The following is a 27,276-nucleotide window of genomic DNA, read 5'->3' as shown; positions in this document are numbered from 1 at the left end:
ATTGGCACAGTAAAAATCAAGATGCATGATGGAATTATCCAAACACTCACTGAAGTTAGGCATGTTCCAAAGCTGAAGAAGAACCTAATCTCTATAGGTATTATGGATGGAAAAGGGTTCAAATGCAGCATTGAAAATGAGGTCATGAAAATTCAGAAAGGCTCTACAATGGTGATGAAGGGTATAAAAAGGGGTAATCTCTATATACTTCAAGGTACAACATGTGTTGAGGATGGTCTAGTAGCTGTTGCATCAAGATCCAATAAGAGCATACCTGACTTAACTCAATTGTGGCACACGAGGCTAGGTCATATGAGTGAAAAAGGTATGATGATACTTCAAAAACAGCAGCTGTTGGAAAATCAGAAACTGGATGAACTAAAATTCTATGAGCATTGTGTTTTCGACAAGCAACATAGGATTAAATTTCCTAAAGCAATTCACATCACCAAAGGAACTCTTGATTACATTCATGCTGACTGTTGAGGACCTGCAAGAGTACCTTCTCTAGGTGGTGGAAGGTATTTTCTGTCCATAATTGATGACTACTCAAGAATTTTATGGATCTACATCATGAGTCAGAAGAGTCAAGCTTTCAAATGCTTCAAAGAATGGAAAGCATTGATTGAAAAACAAACTGAAAGGAAAGTTAAAAGACTCAAAACTGATAATGGCTTGGAGTTTTGCTCAACAGAATTTAACAAATTCTGTAGAGATGAAGGGATTGCTAGACAGCTTACTGTTAGGAACACTCCTCAGCAAAATGGAGTTGTTGAACGAATGAACAGAACACTCCTGGAAAGAACAAAATGTTTGTTATCCAATGCTGGTCTCAACAGAAGTTTTTGGGGAGAAGCTATCAATATAGCTTGTTTTCTGATCAATAGAACACCCTCTGCTGCTATAGGAATTAAAACTCCTATTGAAATATGGAATGGCAAAACAACAAACTACTCAAACCTAAGAGTATTTGGCTACAATGCATATTATCATGTCAATGAAGGAAAGCTGGTACCTAGATCAAGAAAGGGTTTATTCATGGGTTATGGTGATAGGGTGAAAGGCTATAGGATCTGGTCACCCTCGGAAAAGAAATTTCTTCTCAGCAGAGATGTAATTTTTGATGAATCCCATTTGTTTCATCCCAAGCTTGAGGTTCAAATTGTTGGAACACAGAGCTGTCACTCTCCTTAAGAAAATGATGTAGAATCTATAACCAAAGACTCAGAAAAAAGGGGTCATTCCAAAACATCTCCTGTGGTTCTTCAAGAAGGTGAGAAATCAGAAGATTCCAGTGCAAATGAGTCTCATTTGGCTGCTGAACCTGATCCTCCACAGCTCAATTCTGGAATCAATTAGAGACCAAAAAGGATCACTAAACCTCCTAAAAGATATGGTTTTGAAGACATGGCTGCCTATGCATTACATGCAACTGAAGAAATAAATTCAAATGAACCAGCCACTTACCAAGAAGCTATCAATCATCCTGAAGCTGAAAATTGGTTGTTAGCTATGAAAGAGGAAATGGAATCTTTGTATAAGAATCAGACCTGGAAACTTGTTGAACTACCTAAAGGAAGACATGTGGTAGGTTGCAAATGGATATTCAAGAGGAAACCTGGTCTTTCAGAAAATGAAGGGATAAGATACAAGGCTAGGTTAGTTGTCAAGGGATTCAGCCAGAAAGAAGGAGTAGATTTCAACGAAATCTTTTCTCCTGTGGTTAGATATACATCCATAAGGGTTCTGCTTGCCATAGTGGCAAACCAAGATCTGGAACTTGAACAACTTGATGTCAAGACTGCTTTTCTCCGTGGAAGATTGGAAGAAAATATTCTAATGAAACAGCCTGAAGGGTTTGAAGTTCAAGGGAAAGAAAGGTATGTTTGTCAACTGCAGAGGTCCTTGTATGGATTGAAACAATCTCCAAGGAAATGTTACATGAGGTTTGACAACTTTATCACCAGCCAAGGATTCAAGAGAAGTCTCTATGACTGATGTGTTTATCACAACAAGGTGGAGGATGGATCAATGATCTATCTTCTACTTTATGTAGATGACATGCTTATTGCAGCAAAAAACATGTGTAATATACAAAATCTGAAGATCCTCATGAATGGTGAATTTGATATGAAAGATCTAGGGGCTGCAAAGAAAATCTTAGGAATGGAGATCTATAGGGACAGAACTCAGAAAAGGCTATTTTTGTCTCAAAAGGATTACATTCAAAAGATACTGGTGAAGTTTGGAATGGCTGATTCTAAACCTATCAGCACTCCCCTTTCAGAAAAAGAGAAGTTGTCTGCTGTGATAAAGGTTCAAGCTCAGGCTGATCAAGACTATATGTCAAAGGTTCCATACTCAAGTGTTGTTGGAAGTCTCATGTATGCCATGGTCTGCACTAGACCTGACCTTGCTTATGCTGTTAGCATGGTCAATAGGTTCTTAAACCAACCTCAGAAGGAACATTGGAAGGCTGTGAAGAGAATTTTCAGATATCTTAAAGGGACTGCAGATGTAGGTTTGATCTATGGATCTCACTCAGATTGCTGCCTCACTGGCTATTCTGATGCAGATTTTGCTGCTGATCTGGTCAAGAGAAGGTCCCTAACAAGGTATGCTTACACCCTTGGTGGCTGTTTGGTGAGTTGGAAGGCAACACTTCAACCTTCTGTTGCCCTCTCAACTACTAAGGCTGAATATATGGCTCTTACTGAAGCTGCAAAGGAAAAAATTTGGCTGAGAGGTCTGATAAATGATCTCAGAATTAACCAAGAATATGCTAACATCTACTGTGACAGCCTTAGTGCTATATGCTTGGCCAAGGATCAAGTTCATCATGATAGAACCAAGCATATAGATGTTAGATATCACTTCATTCAGTCAGAAAGAAGAATCAAAGTTCATAAGATTAGCACTCTGCACAATCCTACTGATATGTTCACAAAGTCAGTTCCAAAGAACAAGTTTGATCACTGCTTAAGCCTGCTCAATGTAGATTGTTGGGGTTAAGATCATGTGTGTTTGGAGGAAACAATTTGTGTTTTATATGGATGTTAGTTCAAGGTGGTGAATTGTTGAGTTGTGACTAAAATCCATATGGAAGTTTATTCTGTTATTTTTTTTTGTTTTGTCCTCTGTTTATATAAGGCAAAGATGCTCTGTATTTAGAATAAGCTTCCACTTGTGTATTGCATCAGTAATAATAAAGGCTCTCTGTTTTCCCTCCCGTGGATGTAGCCTTGATCAAAGGTGAACCACGTAATTCTGTGCATTCTTTCTCATCTCTCTCTCATTCATTTTGTTGCAACATCTGTGTGTATGACATTTTTGTTCTGCTGCATCTCCTGTTGCTGTTCTTGCTTGTTCTTCATCACTTCCATAACAGTTTCCTTGATGAATTAGTATTCTGTGCTTACTTGATGAATTACATGTATTGTTTTGACGACAAAAATATCAATATTGTCATTTCACTGAGTTATATGCCAAAGTAATTATCTAATATTATTCTATGAATAACATAAAGAATACAAAATTATAATTTAATGTCTATGTTGTTATGCAGGGGTTACCATTAAAGGTGACATATGTTGTCGTGTTCCATACATATGACTAACCGATGTTGCTGTGTTTCGTGCACAAGAAACATTAGAATAAGGTAATATAAAATCTTTTTCATTTAATGTTTTTGTTCGATTATGGTCTAATTAACAAGGCTTCCATGCAATGATATCTCTATTGGTATGAACTGGGCTATGAATAAATAATTTGAAAAAAAAAACTACAACTACCACTATTATTTAAAACCAAAAAAAATGAAGAGTAAAACACCTCATTTTATAACCAAAATGATGAAGGTCTTATACCAAGTATTAAGTGACGTGTTATACTTATATTGACCCATGAACCTACCCCAAATTTTGGTAAATTTCAAGATATTTATATTTTTCATGAGTCAATTTTTTCTTGTTTTCCTAATGCAAGCTGGTCAAATTTTTTTGTAGTATTAAGTATCAAGAATCAATAGTCTTAAAAGGTTAAAGAACTTAAATGTGTGGATATTATGCTAATCTAATCTCCGTTAAATAGGGAATATAAGATTATCCAATTTTCAAGTTATTAAGTGATAGGATATTATTGGAATAAAAAATTTTCTTCCAAAATGTGGGTGAATTAGGTAAGTGAGCTGAAATAATTTGAACAATGTTGCCTATAAATAACACAAGAGGTTTATAACTTTTTCATTATATTTAAATAAAGAAAAAATAATTTAAGATTATATTTTACTTTTAATATATTATAAATAGTGATTTTGTTTTCAAATCAAAATATTGTATTTTAAAATAATTAATTTATAATTTATAACTTTTTAATTTTTATTAAAAAAAGGCATGTAAAAACCGTCTTAGAATCCTAAATTTTTTTCCGATTGTTTTTTTTAAAAAAAAAAGAAAATTCTAAGATGGTTTTTCAGATAACGGTCTTAGAAAATCTAAGATGGTTGTTAGAAAATCATCTAGCTTTTTTATTTTTTTTAAAATAAATAGACGTGTTAAGACGGTTTAAAAAGTTCACTTTCTAATACGATTTTTCTCAAAAATCATCTTAGAAGCATCCATCTTTTTTTAAATGATTTCTAAAATGGTTCTTGGCAAAATCGTCTCAGAAAATTGACCTTCTAAGACAATCTGAGAATGACGGCTTCAAAAATCCTCGAGAATCGTCGTGGAATGAACTGTTTTTAATATTGTGATTTTCAAGAAAAATTATGTTTTCGACTAATGAGATGCGATATATTTGTTATTGATGAATGATATTGTTGTTTTATTAAACTTATGTTCACTGAAGACCTGGAGAATGTGAATCTCAGGCATGAAATTATATGTGTATATGTGGAGTGTGATGACTGATGATGTTAATGTTTATGATAATATTGATATGAGAAGATGTTGATGATGATCTTAAGATGAGACGATGCTAATGATGATGATAATATTGATATGAGATGATGTTGATGTTGACGAGGATATTGAGATGAGATGATGTTGATGTTGATAATGACATTAAGATAAGATGATGTTGATATTGGTGATGTCATTGTCATGATGTATGTTGTATATGTACATTGGGGTGCAGTGACCATGATGGATATCCCTTTTAGAGGAAATATAGTGGTTAAAGAGTTTTAAGCATCTGTAGTAGGGGGTGACTTAGAATCTTTAATTATCAACGGTCAATGCGTTGATGGTGTCTATGTTTCATACTTCATATTGCATGAAAATAGTATAAATTTTGTTAGTAAGTACTTGTAGTTTTTCATGAGGGAAAATACTTGTATTTGACGGCTTGTCAATTGGTTTGGAACTCCCTTGTGACTCAGGCTGATCACCATGGGGGGAGAGGGGGAGTTGTCTATGCATGACAGGGTGACCTCGACACTTGTTGTATAGTTTTCTTAAGTGAGTGTGTCGCATGGACACGCTTAGGCTATTTCCTGACAAATGATACCACATTGCATTTGAGAGTTGAGGTCAGATGCATGCATCATACTGAACATGATTGATTGGAATTGTGGAGAAGTTGATGACTAGTTGTTAAATGTATGTTGAACTGATGGATTATTGAGTATGATTATGATTATTGATATAGTTTCCTTACTAATTATTGTCATATGATGTTTGTTGAATATTTTTATATAATAAACTTACCCTTGCAATTTTGTACTGTATGGTTGGTACCTGTGATGATCACGAACCTTCATTTGTGGGAGCAGATGAATAGAAGTAGATAATGTGCAGAAAGATTCTTTTGTTAGAGCCATCAAATCGACGTGATGACATTGAAATTATTTTGGAAGAGAATTGTGCTTTGTTATCAACTCCTCCGTAGCTAATTTCCTAATTCTTTTTTATTTTTGGACATGTAAATTTCAGGCTTAGATACATGTATAAACTAAATTACTTTTTGTCATGTGAATGATGTATAATGGTTTAATGCATATATGTATTTATTTAAGTATTTGTGAGTTATTTGATGAATATATATATATATAGCGAAAAATTTACTCCCATTTTTCATAATTAAACTAATGGAATTTTCACTTAAAAATTAAAATTATGTGTTTTAGAGTTATTAATATCGTAGCAACAAAGCAAGTTGTTGTAGGTAGTATAGGTTGAATATGCTACGATCACGGTATGAATCAATGTGGTTTTTGCTTTATTTTTGTGATGGGAATTGTTGATCTTTTTTTTGTTTTTTTTTTTGCTTGATCTAAATTTTCCTTACAACTTTTGATCTATTAGTACATGTATCTAACGTTCTACTTTAACATATTTTTTTGCCTTAAAAAAATGAGCTACGAAATTGGATTTCTAAATGTGTTATACTTGTTAATACATCACACTGTTGATATCAATCCTTCTATCTTGTTTTTAGCATTGTTGTGTCTCTTTGTGTAGGTTTCTCAAAGAATCTAATAGTAGATTTTTATAAGAATGAGTTAAGGTTTTTTGAGTGTGTCAAGAACCTTGTTCATGTGTGTTTTTGTGTAAATAACTTTATTGTTATAGTGAAATTTCAATCTCAAGATTGATTGAAAAATCGTGTATAAATCATAATTATAATTCAACAATTTAAAAAATCTTTGTGCCTTTTTATCTTCCTCTTTGTCTTTGGTCCTTATATCAACTTATTGGTAGAATTTGTGAAGCATTAGAAAAATAATTATTTATTTATATGCTTAATCTTTTTAATTTGTCTTCTTAAAACATAATCTTCTTTTATTCTCAATCTCTAAATTCTATGTCAATAATTTTTCTAAAATAAATTGCTAAAAATTAGACAAACATGATATCACAATTTAAATTTTTCATTATAAATTCAAAAATAAAATTTATATATTCATAAATATTTATTTATTATAAATTTTAATTATAATATAATTTATATATTACAAATATTTATTTATTATAAGTTTTAATCATAAAAATACTAATATTATTTATCGAGGAACCTCAATTTTTAAAAAATTATAACCCAAACACACACTTCAAATTAACATATAGTGTTGGTTTAAATAAAATTAAACTCAAATCCTTTAACATATTGAGATTAAATTTTATGGATGAGAAAATAAATATTATTTAAAATAATCTCCATTAAAAATAGCCAATTATGTATATATAATGACAAGTGTTTCTAATATATTTTTTCAATCAAAATTATAATTTTTTCTCTCGTTAATTCATGCTAATTATTTTACTATTATGTGAAATTTTAATTTAAAATCAAATAATAATGATAATAATAAATACATAATTATTTTAATTAAAAATATTTGTCATTCGTCCTCGTTCCTCTCTCTCTCTCTCTCCATCCAGACCCAGGCTTGCAGTTGCAGCACAAGACAGCAGTGTTGATTTAGCGGGTTCGGTGAAAATCGGAATCGAAAACAATGGAGAAAGAGAAAGGAATTGAAAACTGGAGCGAAGCGGTGGAAGACCTGGTAGACGCCGGCGACGTTGAATCCGCGATCTCACTCCTTGAATCCGTCGTCGAAACCCTAAACCCTTCCGATTCGGCTTCGCAGCTTCCCTTGGCCTCTGCTCTCTCCGACTTGGCCAACCTTTACTCCTCCAAAGGCTTCTCTCTCAAAGCCGATCACCTTCTCTCTCGCGCTTCTGTTCTCAAACAGCTTCACCATTCCAATTCCCCGTACTCCTCTCTCTCTCTCTCTCTGTTTCTTTTATAGTTGTTTTTTTGTTCGAGTCATGAATTTATGATTTTCAATTCCTTTCAGTGGTGAACAAGTTCCGAAAGAGTCGAAGGAGGACGGAGCCGTCAAATCAACCAGTGTTGCTTCGCGTCGTGCTGCTGAAGGAAGTGTTGAAAAGCGTGCGGCGGAGTTTCCTGCTCAGACCTCCGCTGGCGGTGGTTGTTCCGATGAAGGTATTATATGTTTTTCTTATTGTTGGAGATTCCTCATTGACCGGGTTAAAATAGTGTAAAGAAGTGTGGCAACTCTCACTCCACGAGCTAGCTTTTGTGATTGAATTAGGCCAAAGTTTAAAATTCTAAGATGGTACCTGAGTCTCCTTATGGTTAATGTTGGGTTCAAGGTTTTAAATTTTGGTCATGGTCATGTTGCGGTTTCGTTGCGTTTTGTTGATATCGCGGATAATTGTCGTCCCAATTGCGGTCACTGACAATTAAAATCTTGATGTTGTGGCCTAAATCAAGGTCACGGACTATTTTTTAAAACCTTGGTTGGGTTTATTAGGTCGGCCGCATATGTCCAGTTCTGCAAACTCTCCTTTTTTTTATCAACAAGTGTTAGTTTGTTAATTTTTGTTGGAAATGTCAATTGGGTGGATTCGAACCCGCGACCTCTTCCTCCTCCCTTCATCCTTTCCCAACCACTAGAACAACCTTATATCTCCTTTGCAAACTTACCTTACTATATGTTTTAGTTGTGACGGGTGTGTTGGAGATCTCATGTTGATTAGTGATACGGCTAAAATAGTGTATATGAGTGGGTGGGACATGAAATAGCTTTTGTTATTGAGTTAAACCCGAGTCTAAGTTCTAAGAGTTATCTCAAAAGAGAATTGGGTGTGTATTCCTTCTGGTTTTGAATATAAGAAGGAAAATAAAAACATCTAAGTTAGTTCAAAATATAAGTATATCTTAATTAATTACACCTTATTTAATAAAACTATTTTCAAAATATTCTTCATTTAAGGGATATTGTATTTCCATTGTTTTGTAGTATGTGTTTTGTGTGGATGTAAGAAAGAAAGAAGAGTTAGTGATTGAAAGTGATGCGAGTGTCTGAATAGTGATTGAAAATAATCATTGAAAGACATCTTCAGAGTAATTGTATTTATTATATCAATGACCTTGGTTATTGCAATCATGCAATGTGAATGATATTGTGAATTTTTATTACAGATTGGGAAGCAATAGCCGATCTTGAACCTGATGAGTTACTGCCCACGGTTTCCTCGGATTGTTCATCTGGAATTTCAAATCTTAAATTGGAGAATGCCAAAAGTGGAACCCCAAAAAGACGCGGAAGAGGAACATTCTCTTATGAGAAGAAAGAGCTTTATAGTGATCAGTTACTTGATAGCTCGGTCGTTGATGTTGAGCAGGAAGAGACTCACCGTAGTTCAGAAGATAATAAAGATGTACAAAACTGTAAGTGATGCCTCATGGCATTTCGATTTTTCAGTTAAAAATTAGTTATGTGTATGTTTTGTGCACCCATTTATATTTGTGCCACAGGAGGTATTTTGCATATGTAGTGGTTTGTAGTTTGCTAGTTGGTTATGATTTCTTCTATGCCTCAACAGATTATAATTTTCATTTTCCAGTGTTTATATGCACATCAGGATGCAATCTATTCTTTCTGCTAGGTTTTGTCTGTACAAGATATTGTATTGAAACACCTGGGTTATAATTATTGTTTGTTCAATTCAGCAAAATATGGGACCAGTCATGTTCTTGTTCTGGCTGACTTTTCACCAAGTACTAGGACAACAGAGCTAGAGAAGCTTTTTGAGAACTTCAAGGATCGTGGATTTGTGATTCGTTGGGTCAATGATACAGTTGCTCTTGCAGTATTCCGTACACCTCCAGTTGGTAATTACAAAGTTACCTGACTTTATTATTGTTTTCCTATGTAATATTATCCTAAATTTTGCATACATTGAAGTGTATTGTGATCCATTATGATGGGGAACTCAGGTTGCATGCTGCTAAAGTTAATATTGGGGGGGCTGATACATGTATCCTTATTAAAATGTAAACTAGTAATTAAACTCTTTATTTGGATCTTTCAATTGAGCTCTCTCCTGAACATTGTCAACCTCTAATTTAAAGCTTGTTGTGTAAACATCTTTGTAAGTTGTAACTGGTTTGGTGCCTGGTATATGCCTCGATCTGACTGGCATGGGAATTGAAAATTGTTATTATTTAGAAGACACTATCATCATTCAAAAGAAAGGCATTTTGAACTTTCTCCTGTCTTCACATATTGGAAAACAGAGGATGGGTGTGGGGGCATATAACAGTCCTTCAAGATAGCTTGGAGACTATCATGTTTCTCATTCTTGTAAAACTATATTAGATGATATGTGTGCAAAGTATGGCATGGGTAGATGACTTTGTTTACAATTGTCTTTAATTAAAATGATGCTCCCTTGAACAACTTCTTTCTCATCACTGATCAATTGATCTACACCAACATATTAGAAGCTAGGCATGACATATTGCTATGACCTTTTTCTGTCTTTTTGGGGGGAGCTGGCTGAATTTTCTTTATATGATTTTCAACCTTACGAAATACCAGTCCCTGTGTTTTACTGTTTTACTATTAATGGCGCATCAATTTGGGTAGATTATTTTTTTCATGTCCATCCAGTCTTCAATTTGATCAGTAGACCATTCAATACCATTAATTTATAATGCAGCACTTGAGGCTCTAAACAGTGTTCGCTGTTCATTCACCACAAGGATACTGGATGAAGATGATACACTTCTTAGTTCAATTAAAGCAAGAGGTACTTAACTGCTTTTTCTTTTTGCTACAGAAGGGGTAATATAAGGCTGTTTAATTTACATTAAAATACTCTCTGTGTTGCACTTACTTTTGAAATTGAAATGCTGGTTACCTGAGGATAGTCATGTTAAAAATCTAAGCTCGATTTTTAAAGTAGCAGTCAACTTTGTTGCAATAAGCTATTAGAAGACCATAATATTATAGTGTGCTTTGTGTATATTGTGTGGTTTCTTCTGTATGGAAGTATTTTGGATTGGGGTGTTCATCAGATTAGATTGATATGATGAGCCAAAAAATTCAAATCAAACCAATTAAATTGGTTCAGATTGGTTTAGTTAATTAGTTATTTTCTCTTTGAATTGGAACTAAACCAATTTTAGCTAGTTAGGTTCTCCGATTTATCTTTTTACTACCCAATAACTTGGATCTACTATTCTTTAACTTCTAGATTAATACATTTTAGATTTTAGTACCGAATAAAAGAGTTAAAATGTAGTTGTGAATTCATTTTAGTATTTAGGTGAGATATCAATACTTGAGGATATTATTGGAAAAAAAATCGTTGTTTTTCTTAGTTTTTGAAAAGGATAAATATTGAGACAAACTACTATATACCCAAAGAACCATGTAATATGAGGAAGAGGAAGTATTGCACAATGACATCCAACCTATATGTATATATATATACAGGCGATGTAGAATTGTTGTTTTATTTTTTTGGTGAACAAAAGGGGCCAAGCTCCAAACCAAACAAACTAGAAACCTCTAGGGAAACTAGTTGCTGAACAATCAGCAACTATATACACCGTTATCCAATCACAAACCATGATGACTTTTATATAATTATCTTCAAAGTCATACCAATAGTGATTTGTAATAGGATGATAATATAAAATTATTTTACACTGTCAATGTATTATCATTAAACTCTCTCTCTCTCTCTCTATATATATATATATATAATTGTTTATTAAACAGGTTGCTTCACTAGTAACGTAAAACTTTACACCTTCAATGGATCAAATGCAAATTCCATGTTTATTGCACTTGAGGTAGTATATATTTTGTTTTACATGGTTTTCCTGTTTTATTGTTCATTCAGACTTGGAACCACCGCGGCAACGGCCGAAAACTTCAGCTCAAGCAGCACAGAGGTTGATTGCTCATAGCATGGGGTTAAAATTGTCATCTACTGGCGTTGGGTCCCGAGAATATAGAAAGCAAGAAGATGCTAGGAGGGAACGTATCGTTACCAGGCAAAAATTGAGAGATGAGGCTTGGGGAGACGATTAATATCTTGTAATACTACTAACTTGTAACCTCATTTTCCAAAGCCCCAAAAAAAAAGAAGAGATTGTATCATTGATTGTTTATAACTTATTAAAGGGATTTGGTATTCTCTCCCTCTTCTTTTTTCTAAGTTCATCTCCAGCTTTCTAATATCTTTTGTTTTATTATTATTATTATCAAAATACTCTCGACAAAAAGACTTTCTGTTATGTATTTCCACAGACCTTGTTATGTATTTTCATTTTGTATCTTAATAAATACGAAACATGAATACTAAGGTCTAGAGACAAGTAAGTTTGGGAAGTTTTTCCATACTAATAGCTTATGCCTCCATACTTGCTTAATCAGGTTTAATGTTATTTTTGCACTATTAAGTTTTATTTTAATTTTGTTTTAATACATTAATTTTAAATTTTTTTATTTTGATCTTTATGCTTTTCAGATTCATTTTGATAATTTTTTTAGTTTTTCATCTAAAATATTTAACTTTATTAGTATTTTAAATTTTAAAATAATTATCACTAAAAATCGTCACCATTTTATTTTATTCTTTAGCAAATAAAACAATCTAATCTCTAACTTTTCTCCCTATCCAAACACCAACAACCACCATCTCCTTCAATCTCAAAAATCAAAACCACCATTTTGATGCATTCCTACAAAACCAAATCATTAATTACCACACCCTTTGTCTCCCTTAATGCTTTAAAGAACACATCCCCAAAAAAGCAATCAATCCTAGGATCCAATCCCTCCCCCTTTGGTGATGGTGCAGGGTTCGGTCGCTCGGGCGCGTGAAGGGTGCTGATGGTGGTGTGTGCCGGCGACAAGGTAGGTGTGAGGTCGCGTGGAGCAGATCTGGTGGCAGCATATGGTGCTACGACGGTGGTGGTCGCAGATCTGATCTATGAGAAGATCGTGCGCGAAGGTGATGGGTGACGACGACACGCGACAATGGTGGCGCAGCGAGGCGCGCGGAGGAGAGAGAGAGACAAGAGCAGACGAGTTGGGTTTGTTGTGCTAAGGAGAGAGAGGCGCAACTTGACATACAAGAGATTTTTTTACCTAGATCGGTTAGAGAATGAAGGTTGAAGTTGAAGAACCTCAGGATTAGGGTGGGTTATTTTTTAAAAAATAAGATAAAGATAATGAAGGTTTTGAGTTACTACTATTTTAAAATTTAAAATATTAAGAAAGTTAAATGTTTTAGATGGAAAGCTGAAAAAGATATCGAAATGATACATTTAAAAAATATAAAAGGATAAAAATGAAAAAAATTAAATTTAATTTACCAAAATAAAATTAAAATAAAATTTAATAGACCAAAAATAACATTAAATCAAATATTTAACTTAAACTATGAGATGATGTCTCGAAATTTCTTAAAGAACAAAGCATCATGCATTTTGGCAAGTAAGGCATATACATCATTCTTAGTCACAATAAACATAAGTTAGCACTATTATAGGTTAAATGTTACTTTGACTCCAATATATTTTAATATTTTTTTCAATTTGACACATAAAATTTTAAATTTTTATTTTGATATTTTATGTTTTTTAAAATTTTAATTTGATATATTAAGTTTTAAAAATTTTATTTTATTCTTTTATATTTTCGAAAGTTTTATTATGATTCTTTTTTTTTTGCTAAAAACATTAGTGCTTCGTTAATGTTTTAAATTTTAAAATAATTAATTATTTTAGCTGTCACTTTTTTAATTAATTATTTTTCTTATATTTAGTGTTTTTTCAGAATTTAAAACATTGATGGAGTACTAAAATTTTTAACAAAAAATAAAATAAAAGTGATCGTGAGCACGATAAAGGTATACGAGTGTCCAACTCCATGTTTAGAGGAGCACCAAATTTTTATTTAGTTTAGGCTTAAATTTAATTTTGGTTCCTCTATTTTCCAAAATCTGCAATTTGGATCCTTCTAGTTTAAAATAAAGACATTTAGTCTTCTTATTTTTTAAATCCACAATTTTAGTCCCCTATTTTAAAATAAACACATTTAGTCCACTACTTTTGTAAAATCTATAATTTTAGTCCTTTCTTTAAACATAAAGTGTTAACTATTAAGGGATTAACATTGATTAAGTCGGAACAGATCATAGCAGTGGTGCTAGCGAAGGGATAGTGCGATGGTGGGGCGATTGGATTCTGAATGGACGTAAGGTGAGGTTTGTAACACCTCAATCGAATAACATCAGAATGAGAGGGATCCAAAGGCTGTGCAAGTATGAGATTTTGTGCATTTAAGAATGACTTAAAAGAATTAATTGATACTACCTATACCAACAAAATGTATATACTTTTTGGTAGTTTATCACTCAAGAACTACATAGTTAAGCTTGTTTGGCTTGGAGTAGTTATAGGATGGGTGACCTTCTAAGAAGTTTCCCAGAAAGCGTGTAAGTGAGGACAAAGTACGCTAAAAAGTTTCGTGTTGGTTTGTGGGGTTAGTTATTTTCCCTAGAAGCAGGCAAAGATGATTGTCAAGGTCTTGAAAAGGACTACCTTCAAAGGTTTCTGACCTACAAGAATGTTGAGTGAAAATCAGGGATGTTATAAGATTCATGTCAATCATGCATCTGCATACCTCCATTAGCTTGATGCATATGCGAATCGAGTCCATGGCAAGGTTCACATTGTGCGTCTCGATGAAGGTGTCAAGCAACGAGAGGAGCGGGCATGTGACATGCTAGAGCAGACACGCGATGTGCTGCAAATCCATCAAAACCATATCCATCGTTGTTGGTTGCCAAACAACTTCCTTGTTCTTGACCCTTCCTTGCTTCTAGCTTTTGTCGATGCATCAGAAATCTCAAGGAAGAAGATTGCTCTCATTGTTGATGTGGAGTATGAGACGCAGAAGGAGAACACAAATGTGGTTTCGAGTTTTGAAGAGCAAAAGTCTTGTCGTTGTTGAAGCATAACATCATGCGCCGTAACTTCTAGATCTAAAAGTCGAAGGAAGGAGGAGAAAGAAAGGAATAAGATTCAGCCCTAAGCCCCTAACTGTCTTCTCAAAATGACAATGTTTTTTAACTTACCTCATATTATATTTTTTGTATTAAAAATATGGAGACAAGTCACACGACAAGTCAACCGCTAAAGTGTTACCATTTTTATGATGTAGCACCACATGTGAGTAGCTAACATGTCACATTAACAAACACATCAACACTTAACATGTTGCTACTAATGACAATGAGCAAACCCAAAAGTTTTCAAATATCAGGGATCAAATATAAAGAAAATTTTTATCAGTGAATAAACATAAAAGAAAAAGTATTTATTAAGAATCACAAATATATTTAAACTTCAAAGTTTTCATAATCCTTTAATATGACAATATTAAAATCCACTCGTTAAAACCCACATCATTTTAAAATTTTGGTTGGGCCTCATTCAATCCTAGAAAATTGTTTTATAAGAAAAAAGATTATTCCTTGTATGGTTGATAATGGTTGATCTAATAAATCCAATAACAATTGTTAAAATAAACTCTATTATCATTTTAAAATTTAAATTTAAAGGTAACTCAAATCTACAAATCAAGTGGTAAGATTAGAATTGTCATTCATTTTCTATACTTCAATTTTATCATATAACTTACGAAGGTGGATCTCCAAACACACCAATTTTAAAAATATATAAACTTATCCGATTTGACCGCTTAAAAGCTAAGTCCATTAAGTTTTTTTTTTGAATGACTGAGTCCATTAAGTTGAATGACTAATATAGCCGTATTAAAAATAATGATTGCATTTTGTAAATCATGAAGATTTTGATGATGTCAAGAAGAATTAAGAATTTGCTTGAGAAAGGGGGAGAATGTAAATCATGTAAGCTTTGATGGTGTTGAGAAGAAATCACATGTTTGTCAACATCAAAAACAAATCATGAATAGAGAGGAGAAAGATGTTACCACTTTTTGCAATGTATGAGAATCAAGTGATACCAAAAAGCATTAAAACAATCATTCAATATTAATCAAGCAAAAACAAGTACAATAACACATCAATCAAACACAATCAAATACAATCAATCATCAAATATTTCAAATCAAATTAATTAAATTAACAATCAACTAACTATACACAATAATTTCTATTAAAAAAATTCAAAATTCAAATTTCAAATTTCAAATTTTAAATTCCAACTTCCAACTTCAACTTTTAGTAACTTCCCCTTCCAACTTCCAACTTCCAACCTGCATTTTCAACTTTCAACTTCTAATAACTTTCATTTCCAACTTCCAACTTCCATTTTTAACTTTCAACTTCCAATAACTTCTACTTCCAACTTCCAACTTCCAAATTTTAATTTCAAATTTCAAATTTTAATTTTCAATTTTCAAATTTAACTTTTCAATTTCAAATTTCAAATTTCAATTTCAAAATTTCCTTTTCTAAATTTGAAATAGTTTTCTTAAAACATGAAACTAATTTGAAAAGTTTAATAGATTCTTTAAAAACAATCAAAAACTCAATCAGGAACAAACATCAAAGACAATACAATCAAACACATAATCAAAAATACAATCAATCAATCATCAAACACAGTCAATCAAATTCAATCACAATAATCAAGAACAGTCTAAACTCAAGTAGAAAACAAGCATCAAAAGTAATCAATCAAAGACAAGTGACCTGTTGGTATCATTTGATATTACTTGTTGGGGTTGTTGATCAAGTGACCTTTGTTTGTTGTCTCCATATATCGCATATTCACTTTTCTTGGGGATAAATGTGGCCTTTGTTTGTTGTCTTCATAAATCACATATCCACTTTATTTTGGGGAGAAATATGAATAAAATTTGATGCATGCCATGTGTTTGGAGAAATTGTTATCAATGTATCGACTTTGCCCTTCTCCGTTTTCATAGTCTTTCATCATGATACCCTGACTTATGATTTTCTACTTTGAATCACTTGAATAATTTATGACATTAACTTCCAAAGTGATGTATCCTTTCTTTTCTTTCTTCTCTTTGAAATTCATCTTGTCGGATTTTTCCATTCTTCTTTTAAACACAGGACAATTGAATCTCATGTGCCCAAGTTGATCGCACTTAGCATTTTGGGGCTAAAGAGGAATCTTCTTCTTTCTTCTTTCATCATCATCTTCTTTCTGCTCTAGTTTTTTTTTTATATAGTTGCATTTCTCTCTACCATTGTAGGAATAAAGGAATCAAATTCAATGGCTTCCCATATCTTTAGATCTATGGCTTCTATAAAGATTTGCATTCGGGTTTTCCAATAATGATAACCCTCACCATTGAACATAAGAGCCTATTGATAGAATTTCCCTCAGGAAATGGAAATTTGGATGAGGCCATATCTATTCTTGAAGTTTTTAAACTTTATACAAGAATCCCGCTCTGATACCACTTGTTGGACCTTGTGGCCTCAATAATCTTAAGAGAGATAGGCTTAGAATGCAGAAGAAGCAATAACAATCAATTTAACAATGTTCTTTAAACATGCAAGACACAATTGATTGCAACAAAATAAATAAGATAAGGGAAGAGAGAATGCAAACACAATTTTATACTGGTTCGGCCACTTCCCGGGCCTATGTCCAGTACTCAAGCAACCCACTTGAGATTTCCACTATCTTTGTAAATTCCTTTACAAAGTCTGAACCACACAGGGACAACCCATCCCTTGTGTTCAGATGCTTTACAACAAGAGACTTACAGTCTCTTAACCAATCTTATTGAATAAGAAGAATGAAAGAAGAATTCTCTTTTCAAGAGAAGAATATTACAATGAAGATCATGTAAGAATCCTTATAGATTTTGCAAGTATTTGGTCAAGGATTTCTTTCGAGAGAGCATTTGACAACGAAGTTCTTTTGGAATCTTTCTCATTATCTTTTGAGAGGATAAGACATTTTTGCCAAGCAAAACTCTCTCTTCAATTTCGTCCCAAGTCACACATATATATAGGCCTTTGATGGCCATTCAAAATCCAAATGTTAAGATGTGACTGTTGGCGATATTCCTTGAAAATCCTCTCTGGTAATCGATTACAAAATTAGTTTAATCGATTACACAGTTGTTTTTCTTGAACAGTTGTGACCCTTCATTTTAAATTTGAATTCCCAACGTTCAGAGTCTCTGGTAATCAATTACATATGATGTGTAATCGATTACACACTTTCAAACCATTGGTAATCGATTACATGTATTGGTAATCGATTACATGTGCCTTGAATGACTTGAAACCTTTCATTGTGAGGCAAGGCTTGATCTTGAAGAAATCTTGAATCAAGGCTTTGTTTGTTGAAACAATCTTGTATTAATCTTGAAGCAAAATAAGCCTTGTTTGATTCTTCTTTTGACATCATCAAAATCATGTATACATAAAGATAAAAGATAAAATAGTAAGAAAAATCATCTATTGTTTATGAGACAATTTGTTTACATATGAAAAATATGAAATCTTCAACTGTCTCATATAAGCAATCATTGCAAAACCATGGGAGAGTAAACTATATGCAAATAGATATTTTTTCTTTGTTGTTGCTCCTAACCTACAGGTGGTTGTCATCATCAAAAAGGGGGAGAATGTAAATCATGAAGATTTTGATGATGTCAAGAAGAATTAAGAATTTGCTTGAGAAAGGGGGAGAATGTAAATCATGCAAGCTTTGATGGTGTTGAGAAGAAATCACATGTTTGTCATCATCAAAAAGGGGGAGAATGTGAATGTATGTATACATGATTTTGATGATGTCAAAAGAAGAATCAAACAAGACTCATTTTGCTTCAAGATTAATACAAGATTGTTTCAACAAACAAAGCCTTGATTCAAGATTTCTTCAAGATCAAGCATTGCCTCACAATGAAAGGTTTCAAGTCATTCAAGGCACATGTAATCGATTACCAATACATGTAATCGATTACCAATGGTTTGAAAGTGTGTAATCGATTACACATCATATGTAATCGATTACCAGAGACTCTGAATGTTGGGAATTCAAATTTTAAATAAAGAGTCACAACTGTTCAAGAAAAACAATTGTGTAATCGATTAAACTAATTCTGTAATCGATTACCAGAGAGGATTTTCAAGGAATATCGCCAATAGTCACATCTTAACATTTGGATTTTGAATGACCATCAAAGGCCTATATATATGTGTGACTTGGGACGAAATTGAAGAGAGAGTTTTGCTTGGTAAAAATGTCTTATCCTCTCAAAAGACAATGAGAGAGATTCCAAAAGAACTTCGTTGTCAAATGCTCTCTCAAAAGAAATCCTTGACCAAACACTTGCAAAATCTATAAGGATTCTTACATGATATTCATTGTAATATTCTTGTCTTGAAGAGAGAATTTTTCTTCCATTCTTCTTATTCAATGAGATTGGTTAAGAGACTGTAAGTCTCTTGTTGTAAAGCATCTGAACACAAGGAATGGATTGTCTATGTGTGGTTTAGACTTTGTAAAGGAATTTACAAAGATAGTGGAAATCTCAAGTGGGTTGCTTGAGTACTGGACATAGGCACGCGAAGTGACCGAACCAATATAAAATTGTGTTTGCATTCTCTCTTCCCTAATCTTATTTATTTTGTTGCAATTAATTGTGTCTTGCATGTTTAAAGAACATTGTTAAATTGATTGTTGTTGCTTCTGCTGCATTCTAAGCTTATCCCTCTTAAGATTATTGAGGCCACAAGGTCCAACACATTTAAAACGAGAAAAAAAAAGAAGTGAATTTTCTAATATGTTGCCCTTTTCTTATCCCTTTTTCCATTCCAATTGTAAGGCCTATACTATGGGCCTTATCTTTCAACTATTAAAAAATAAAATAAGATCCTGGAACTTCCCCTCCCCCGTCCCAGAAAAATAAATGCCCTTTAATGTTGAATTTATCACGAAAAAAGGATCCAATAGGATATACCTTAACATCTTCTAAAAAAAGAAGGATATACCTTAACATATGATCTCAAAAAGTAATCTTCAACATGTATGTGTCTGGTACTTAAGTTTATAGGATTTTCAAATCATCTGCGAGTTTCCATTTTTGACTCAATTAAATATCATCAGTTAAGTGGTTTGATGATGAAGATAAATTATCAATAAAGTTAATAAATAATTTATACTAATAATTAATAATAAAAAATATAACAATAAAAATATAAAGTAAAAAGATGACTAAAATGTATAACTTTTAATGAAATTAATAATTAACAAAAAAAAAATTACAATGACAAAAACTAAAATGTTCGAGGTATATAATCTTAAAGAATAATTCAAACGCTGATTTCGATTTGAACATATGCTACTAATATGTAAAGTTTCAATAGTTTATTGAATTATTTTAGACAAGACCCCCAAAATGGCTGCGCGCGATTGTAAATCATTCTCCATTCCCTTTTCCATTTCCAACAACCATCATAGAAGGAGCATGTCTTATTATTGTGCTCATTCTATTCTGACACCCTTTTCACATTCTCTCTTTTTATTAAAATTTTCTCTGAAAAATTCTCCTCAACATGGATAGACTTGATCTTAATTAATTGAAGTGCCATCTTCGATCGGCGCCTATGACGCTTTTTTCCTTGGACGGTGAACAAGGATTCGACACTTATCCGTCTATGTGCAAAAAGCCAAAACAAAACGTTGATTTCATCTCTTTCTATTTCCTAAACCATTTGTTAACCTAATTCAGTAATAGAGAAAACGAAGTCGCCATTATCATCTGCTTGATTACAAAATTACACTAGTCATGCATAAGGACCATCATCTTTTTTTTTTTTTGGGTAGAGATAAGAGCCATCACCTGAAAATAATCATCAATCACTTTTCATTTTCAGTGTATAATAGTCCTTTTCTTAAGGGAAAATGTACAATAGTCTTGTCGCACTGATATTCAAATTTATAACTTATATGTATATAATTCAAATATTTAACTATCAGACTGACCTAATGATTTTGCATCAATAATTATTTTTTTTAAACGTTAGATATCCTTCCACCTATAGCTGTCCACGCATTATGCATCAATCACTCTTACTTTATGGAGATCAATTTTTTTTTGGTGGGCCTATGAAAATATTTAATTCATGTCATTTCAATTTTACATTTTCTTATTTGAATCTTGCATCTTTTATTACATTTTAACATGTCTATTCTAAAACATAAATTTATATTTTGGAATGATTTTTTTTATAATATAACATGCAAGATTGAATAGCTGGAAACAAATGCCTTAATTAATTAGAATATGTAATTTTTCTCTTTAATTTATCCTTACGTGACGACAGCATGTCTGACTCGGTAATAAAATGTGTTGGATAAAACTCGAAGGCAACCAAGCCTCGCAAATGTACATATCAAGCCCCACACATGAAGGCCACTTGATTTGTACTCATATTTTGTGTTTATCCCAATTTCTAAAATCTAAAGTAGCTCTCGCATATATAATATAATAAATGTTCAAAGATGATTTTTCACACCCGTGTGAGATAGGCTTCGAGAAGAGAAAAAAAAAATGTAAGATATAATTGGTAATGAGATGAAGAAAAAAAAAATATTGTTAAAAGAACATAAGAAAAAAGATGTGAGAAAATCAAACTTGAATATTATTGAATATATCACCGTTTAACCTTAATTGACACTTTGTTAATTTCATTTCATTTCTTAAAACCGACATTGTGGCCCTTGCTGTCGTGCTCAGGTTGAATTCAAACTAAATCTCAAAAACCTCTCTTATATGAAACCTATAAAGTTTAAACTCTCACTGAGCCGAATATGCTTCCTGCTGGGTCAAAAATATACACATAACGAAAGTAAAAAAGCACAGAAACCTCTCATTCATAGTTTCATATTCTTTTTTTTTTAAAAAAAAAGAAATTCATAGTTTCATATTCTAGAAAGTAAAAACTAAGAAATTCATTTGCATGAAATATAAGTTTATTGCATAAATAAACATTTTTTTTAAGTTATTAGTTTTTTTGAGAAATTTTATTTTCATGACGCTAAAATTATAAATGTTTTTTTAGATTACATTCAATTATGAATTGTCAGATAAATTTTTGTAATAATTACTTTAAAAATATTTAAATTAATAACATAATAAAATGAAATCTTATTTTAAAATTTGGTAAAATTGTTTTTGTTAGAATTAATTTTAAACTATATGATTTTATACGTGGAAATCACAGGTACGTACAACATATTTAGAGCTAAGTTATTCACACCGTTCAACAGACTATATTAGACCTCTCTATCTAATATTATGTCATTCAAGTCTTCAAAGACCATTGGTTGGTTCCTTGGACCATTCGGAGGCGTTGGGAAAATTATTTTTTGGCTTTATGGAACACAATATAATTTTGCTAGTTCTTATCTCATATTTTTTTAGAAAAGAAAATTTTTGTGCAGATTTATTAGCTAACCGTGGGGCAAACTCAAATTCTAGCTTTAACCAGTGGGATCATGTTTCTAGTTTTGTTAAACATGAGTTCATGTCTAATAGGAATGCCCTCCCTAACAATATATTACTAGAGTTTTATTGATGGGTCTTAGGTCTAGTTTTTTCATTTTATTTCTTGTTTGACTTCTTTTGTTTAATGTTATTCGGAGTGCGGATGGTGGAGAGTTATGTGTCTACATAGTTGATATATTTCTGTCCCTCATCTTGTCATTCTCTAATTTTATTTAAGAAAAAATTACTTTCAAATAAATATTTATATTAAAACATGTTATAAGAAAAATAATTGATTCTTATAATTAGACACAACAATTAAATTTGAACATGAGAATACCCGTTTAAATCTAATTTTGACGAAAAATAAATTTGCTTTGATCAGATCGAGGTTTTCTTCACTTTTTTCAATTGAAGTCGTGCTCAAATTCAAACCGCCCCACATTATATATATATATATATATATATAAAGATTTAAGAATATTTTTATAGTATAGTATTATAATTATTAAAATATAAATTAATTACTATAATAAATAATAAAATTGAAAACACACAATTTATTAAAAAATATATTTTTTATATTTCATATTATCATGAATCATTTTTGTTTACTAATTTTTGTATGTTTTTTAAATTTAAATAAAAATATAATTAAAAGTTAGCATATAATTTGTTTGAAATTATATAAAAAATCAAAATTTTTAAAAAAGGTGGCCAGGTTCCTCGTGGATTTCTCCAACCCTGATGGAAATGCGATTGAATATTAATTTTTTTTATATCCTTTTGCTTTAATCCTATCCTACCTTTAATTAGGGTAGGAATGAGCGAGGACTAGTCAAATTTGTCCCAACTTATTTCGTTATCATCTTTCGTTATAATTTACCTGATAAAGACATAAAAATGTGTATAGTAGCATGTATTTGGACTCAAGATAAATGTTTTAGCAACAAAGGATCGCAAGGAGAATTAGACTAGGGAATTAAGACAACAAGATGGAGTGAACATGAGTAGTAAATCTTCTTACACTTGTCTTGTTAGATGAAAATTCATCTGGTATGCGGTTATTCATTAAGTAGATATCCTTGAATCTTATTATGGATATAGACAAGTATCTACGACTATCCATGAATATTTTCTAAAATATATTTTTTCTAAAAATAGTAAATAAGTTGAAACAAAAAAATAATAAACAATTTTTAAACATATATTTATATTTAAAAGATTAAATTAATTGGTAGGACTGTGAACTATATGACAATTTTCAATTAAGTTCTTAAATATTTTTTCAATTGGGTCCTTGAAGTTGTATTTGTTTTATGATTATTATATTAATTTATTATTTAAAATATTAATTTAATTAATTACCACCAATTCAAATATTTTCTACATTATTTTTATTTATTAGACTCAAATTAAAAATAATATTGATTTCTTTTTAAAAGATACAATTCATAATATTTTTTTCATTATTATCACTGTTAAACTAAAATATTCCTAATTAATTACACTAGCAAACAATTAAAACATTGAGTATAGTATTAATTACAATAATTATTTTAAAAAAAATATAAACTTAGGAAAAATTTATTACTATTAACAAAATTAATTATTATTTTTTAATTATGACGAATTAGATAATTAAATTCAGATAAGAACAAAAGGAATATAATTTAAGTAAGTTCAAAGCAAAGAACAGTAAATAATTGTTTTAAACACCGATTATTTTAGCGTGAATTTAACTCCGCCACCATATCCGAATTCAGAAATTTCCTCCCTTGGATGGTTTGAAACACAAGAACTCATCAAAGCAACAGTATTATTAGAAGTCGACCTAACAGACAAACAGCCATTACTAACACGCCACGTGGCAATGCATGGTGCACACTGCACACTTGGAAAATCCATTCATGCTTCTAAAAATATTCAAACCCCTCACAAAAATAATGCACTTGATCAAGCCACTATAAATTAAAAGGTTTGAGTTTGACCACCCAAAGCAACATTGACTAACATAAAAGTAGTAATCAGCATCTATGACCGGTAAAAATCAAGGAAAATTTAGGCCATGCTTTTATACACCAACATCATCGTCATCATGGCTTTATCAATAAAACGTCATTTCTATACTATAATATATATATGTATATAAATCTTCTTAGACCTTAGTATTTATTCAACAGCAATCCCTTACCAAAAGAAGCAACTCTTTTTCCTATTCTTCCTATATTCTCCAAAAGCACAATCATTTCAAAACACATAATTTCATTTGTTATTTCTTTTTGCACAATGGCAGAAGTTGAGATCCCTCAATATTTTGTTTGTCCCATTTCGTTTCAGATCATGGAGGACCCTGTGACCACTGTGACAGGCATAACATATGATAGAGAAAGCATAGAGAAGTGGTTGCTTAAGGCCAAAGATTGTGTGTGTCCTGTTTCCAAACAACCCTTGCCGAGAAGCTCTCAATACTTAACACCTAACCACACTCTTCGGAGGTTGATTCAAGCTTGGTGTTCAGCAAACACTTCCAACGGTGTTGATCGAATTCCGACCCCGAAAACGCCTTTGAGCATGGTCCAAGTTCAGAAGCTTCTCAAGGGTCTTGAGGTTCCTTGTTCTTATCAAAAATCATTGGAGAAGTTGCATGGCTTGGCTACAACTGAGAGGAACAGAATCTGCATGGCTGAGGCTGGTGTGGCTAAGGCCATGATCAAATTGATTAACAAGAGTTTCAAAGAAGGAAACACAAATTTAAACAACACCACTTGCATAGAAAAGGTTTTGAGAATTGTTCATGTTCTTTGGAGCAATGATCAAAGTAGCATGAAAAGTACTCTAGTTGGGGAGAACAACTTGGACTTCATCAACTCCTTGACTTGGATTTTGAAGGTTCATTTGGATGACAACAACATCAAGATGGTGAACGAAGCAATGCCCCTTTTGAAGTTGACAATTGAAGTTGCTGCTGACTCAACCCTTTTGGGGAGTTTAGGCCTTGAATTCTTCAAGGAAATTGTGAGAGTTTTGAGAAAGAGAGCACTACTCTCTCAACAAGCCATTAAATCAGCTTTGTGTGTGCTTACAGAAACTAGCACTTCAGGTAGAAACAGAACAAGGATTGTTGAAGCAGGTGCAGTCACAGAACTCATAGAGCTTGAGCTAGAGAAGCCAGAGAAGAACATGACAGAACTCATATTCAACCTTCTGGCACTCCTGTGTTCTTGTGCTGATGGAAGAGAACAGTTTCTGCGACACGCCGCGGCCATTGCAGTGGTTTCAAAGAGGGTTTTGAGGGTTTCTGCTGCCACTGATGACAGAGCAATTCATGTGTTTTCAGTTATAGCCAAGTTTTCAGCATCAAATGAGGTTGTTCTAGAGATGTTGAGGGTTGGAGCTGTGTCAAAGCTTTGCATGCTTATGCAAGCTGATTGTGCTTCTTATTTGAAAGAGAAAGCAAGAGACATCCTTAGGTTGCACTCCAAAGTTTGGAACAATTCTCCTTGCATACAATTGTATTTGTTCACTAGGCACCAAAGGTGATCAAAGTCTAATCCCCAACTACATTTTCTAAACTAGCTAGAGTGAGGGACTTGTATATGAGAAATTGTTGTATGGTCTAGGATTAGTATGGTCCTAACCTATCTAACATATAATACATTGTTGTTAACTCTTTTTTTATAAATTGAAAATCTTAGATTATATATCGTATCATATGTAAACTGATCAGAATCATAAACACGGTCTGAGATCATATAATAATTTATTTTTTTATATACATTGGAGAAATTCTAGTAATATTATCCGGATTGAGCTTTGTATTGAAGAACCAAGTGTATAATTTGAAGAAAGGAACTTTTCCCTGGCTTCTTTCAGTGGAGAAAACTTAGGTACTTAGATCAATACGATACCTGACTGATGAAAATATGATATTGACGTACAGAAATATGTTTTGCTTAGTTTTATATCATTGATTTGTATAGAAGTTCTGATGGAATAAGACATAAAAATAATGAAACGAGTAAAAGCATAAATGATGTTATAGTTTTTAAAAAAATCCTTTAAAACATTCTAGTAAAATAGTGTATATAAAATGACAATTAAGAGTATGTTTTTTATTTACACTATTGATCTGATTTAAAACACTTAATAAATTTAACTTACTTTAATTTAATGGTAAATAAAATTTTACTTTACAGTACATTATTGACCAATATTTATTCTTTAATTCATTCATAATTTTAAAATTCTCAACGCATTCTTTTAAAATCGCATTAATTAGTCAATATTTTATATTTACAAATTCAAAACTTAAATATTTAACCTATAAATTCTTAAAATATTCCTTATCCAAACAATCTTGCGTTCCCTTTAAAACTTTTAAAACACCTTTATACATTCACAGTACTTTAAACATAGCAAGTAGGCAAGTAGCAACACTTTGATTCAAGTTAAAAAGATTTGGAATATTTGATCATTGATAATATATTAATTTCCTGGCAATTGCGCAGAGACGACTGCATCAAAAAGGGAAAAAGGTGATTGCTCGTATGAATTAATTATTTCATAACCGAAAGAAAATTGTTTAAGGTTGATTAGGGATGAATATACATACTAGCATTAGCAGCCGACAAAACACTTGTGTCGATTTCTTGTGTTACTTTACCTACTCATGTTCGTAGGTAATATATAATACGTGGTGATTTGGCCAAAACACGTCAATGTTTTTAATTCTTTTTCAAATAACATAAACGTGGTGAAAATTATCAAGAGATTGACTTATTTTATACGTTAAAACTTAAAAGTGTTTTGCAACGAAAGGTGTGTATGCTAACTCTCAGTTTCACTTTATTACAAAATAAACATGCAAACTTATTGAGTATTTAATCAAATTACATGACTTTGAATTATCTAAAAAAATATTTTGGCTTTGTAAGTAAAAGATATGGTTTAAGCTTAAAAAATTGAAATAT

General features: G+C 32.0%; 2 protein-coding genes across 2 annotated transcripts; both read left to right on the top strand.

Moving 5' to 3' along the window:
- The first annotated feature begins 7,337 nt into the window (after positions 1 to 7,337).
- On the top strand, positions 7,338 to 11,989 carry LOC100817151 (growth inhibition and differentiation-related protein 88-like). Its single transcript, NM_001255966.2, is given in 6 exon segments — positions 7,338 to 7,716; positions 7,802 to 7,950; positions 8,953 to 9,201; positions 9,484 to 9,645; positions 10,476 to 10,565; positions 11,667 to 11,989. Coding segments are annotated over 6 exon segments (1,101 nt in total). The 5' UTR covers positions 7,338 to 7,456; the 3' UTR covers positions 11,858 to 11,989.
- A 12,483-nt stretch (positions 11,990 to 24,472) lies between these two features.
- On the top strand, positions 24,473 to 25,984 carry LOC100811293 (E3 ubiquitin-protein ligase PUB24). Its single transcript, XM_003539102.5, has one exon. The coding sequence runs from the start codon at positions 24,593 to 24,595 to the stop codon at positions 25,844 to 25,846; it is 1,254 nt and encodes a 417-aa protein (XP_003539150.1). The 5' UTR covers positions 24,473 to 24,592; the 3' UTR covers positions 25,847 to 25,984.
- Positions 25,985 to 27,276: the final 1,292 nt, after the last annotated feature.

The sequence above is a fragment of the Glycine max genome, chromosome 11, assembly GCF_000004515.6.
Source record: "Glycine max cultivar Williams 82 chromosome 11, Glycine_max_v4.0, whole genome shotgun sequence".
Classification (NCBI taxonomy): Eukaryota; Viridiplantae; Streptophyta; class Magnoliopsida; order Fabales; family Fabaceae; genus Glycine; species Glycine max.
This window is presented reverse-complemented; position numbering and strand designations above follow the sequence as displayed.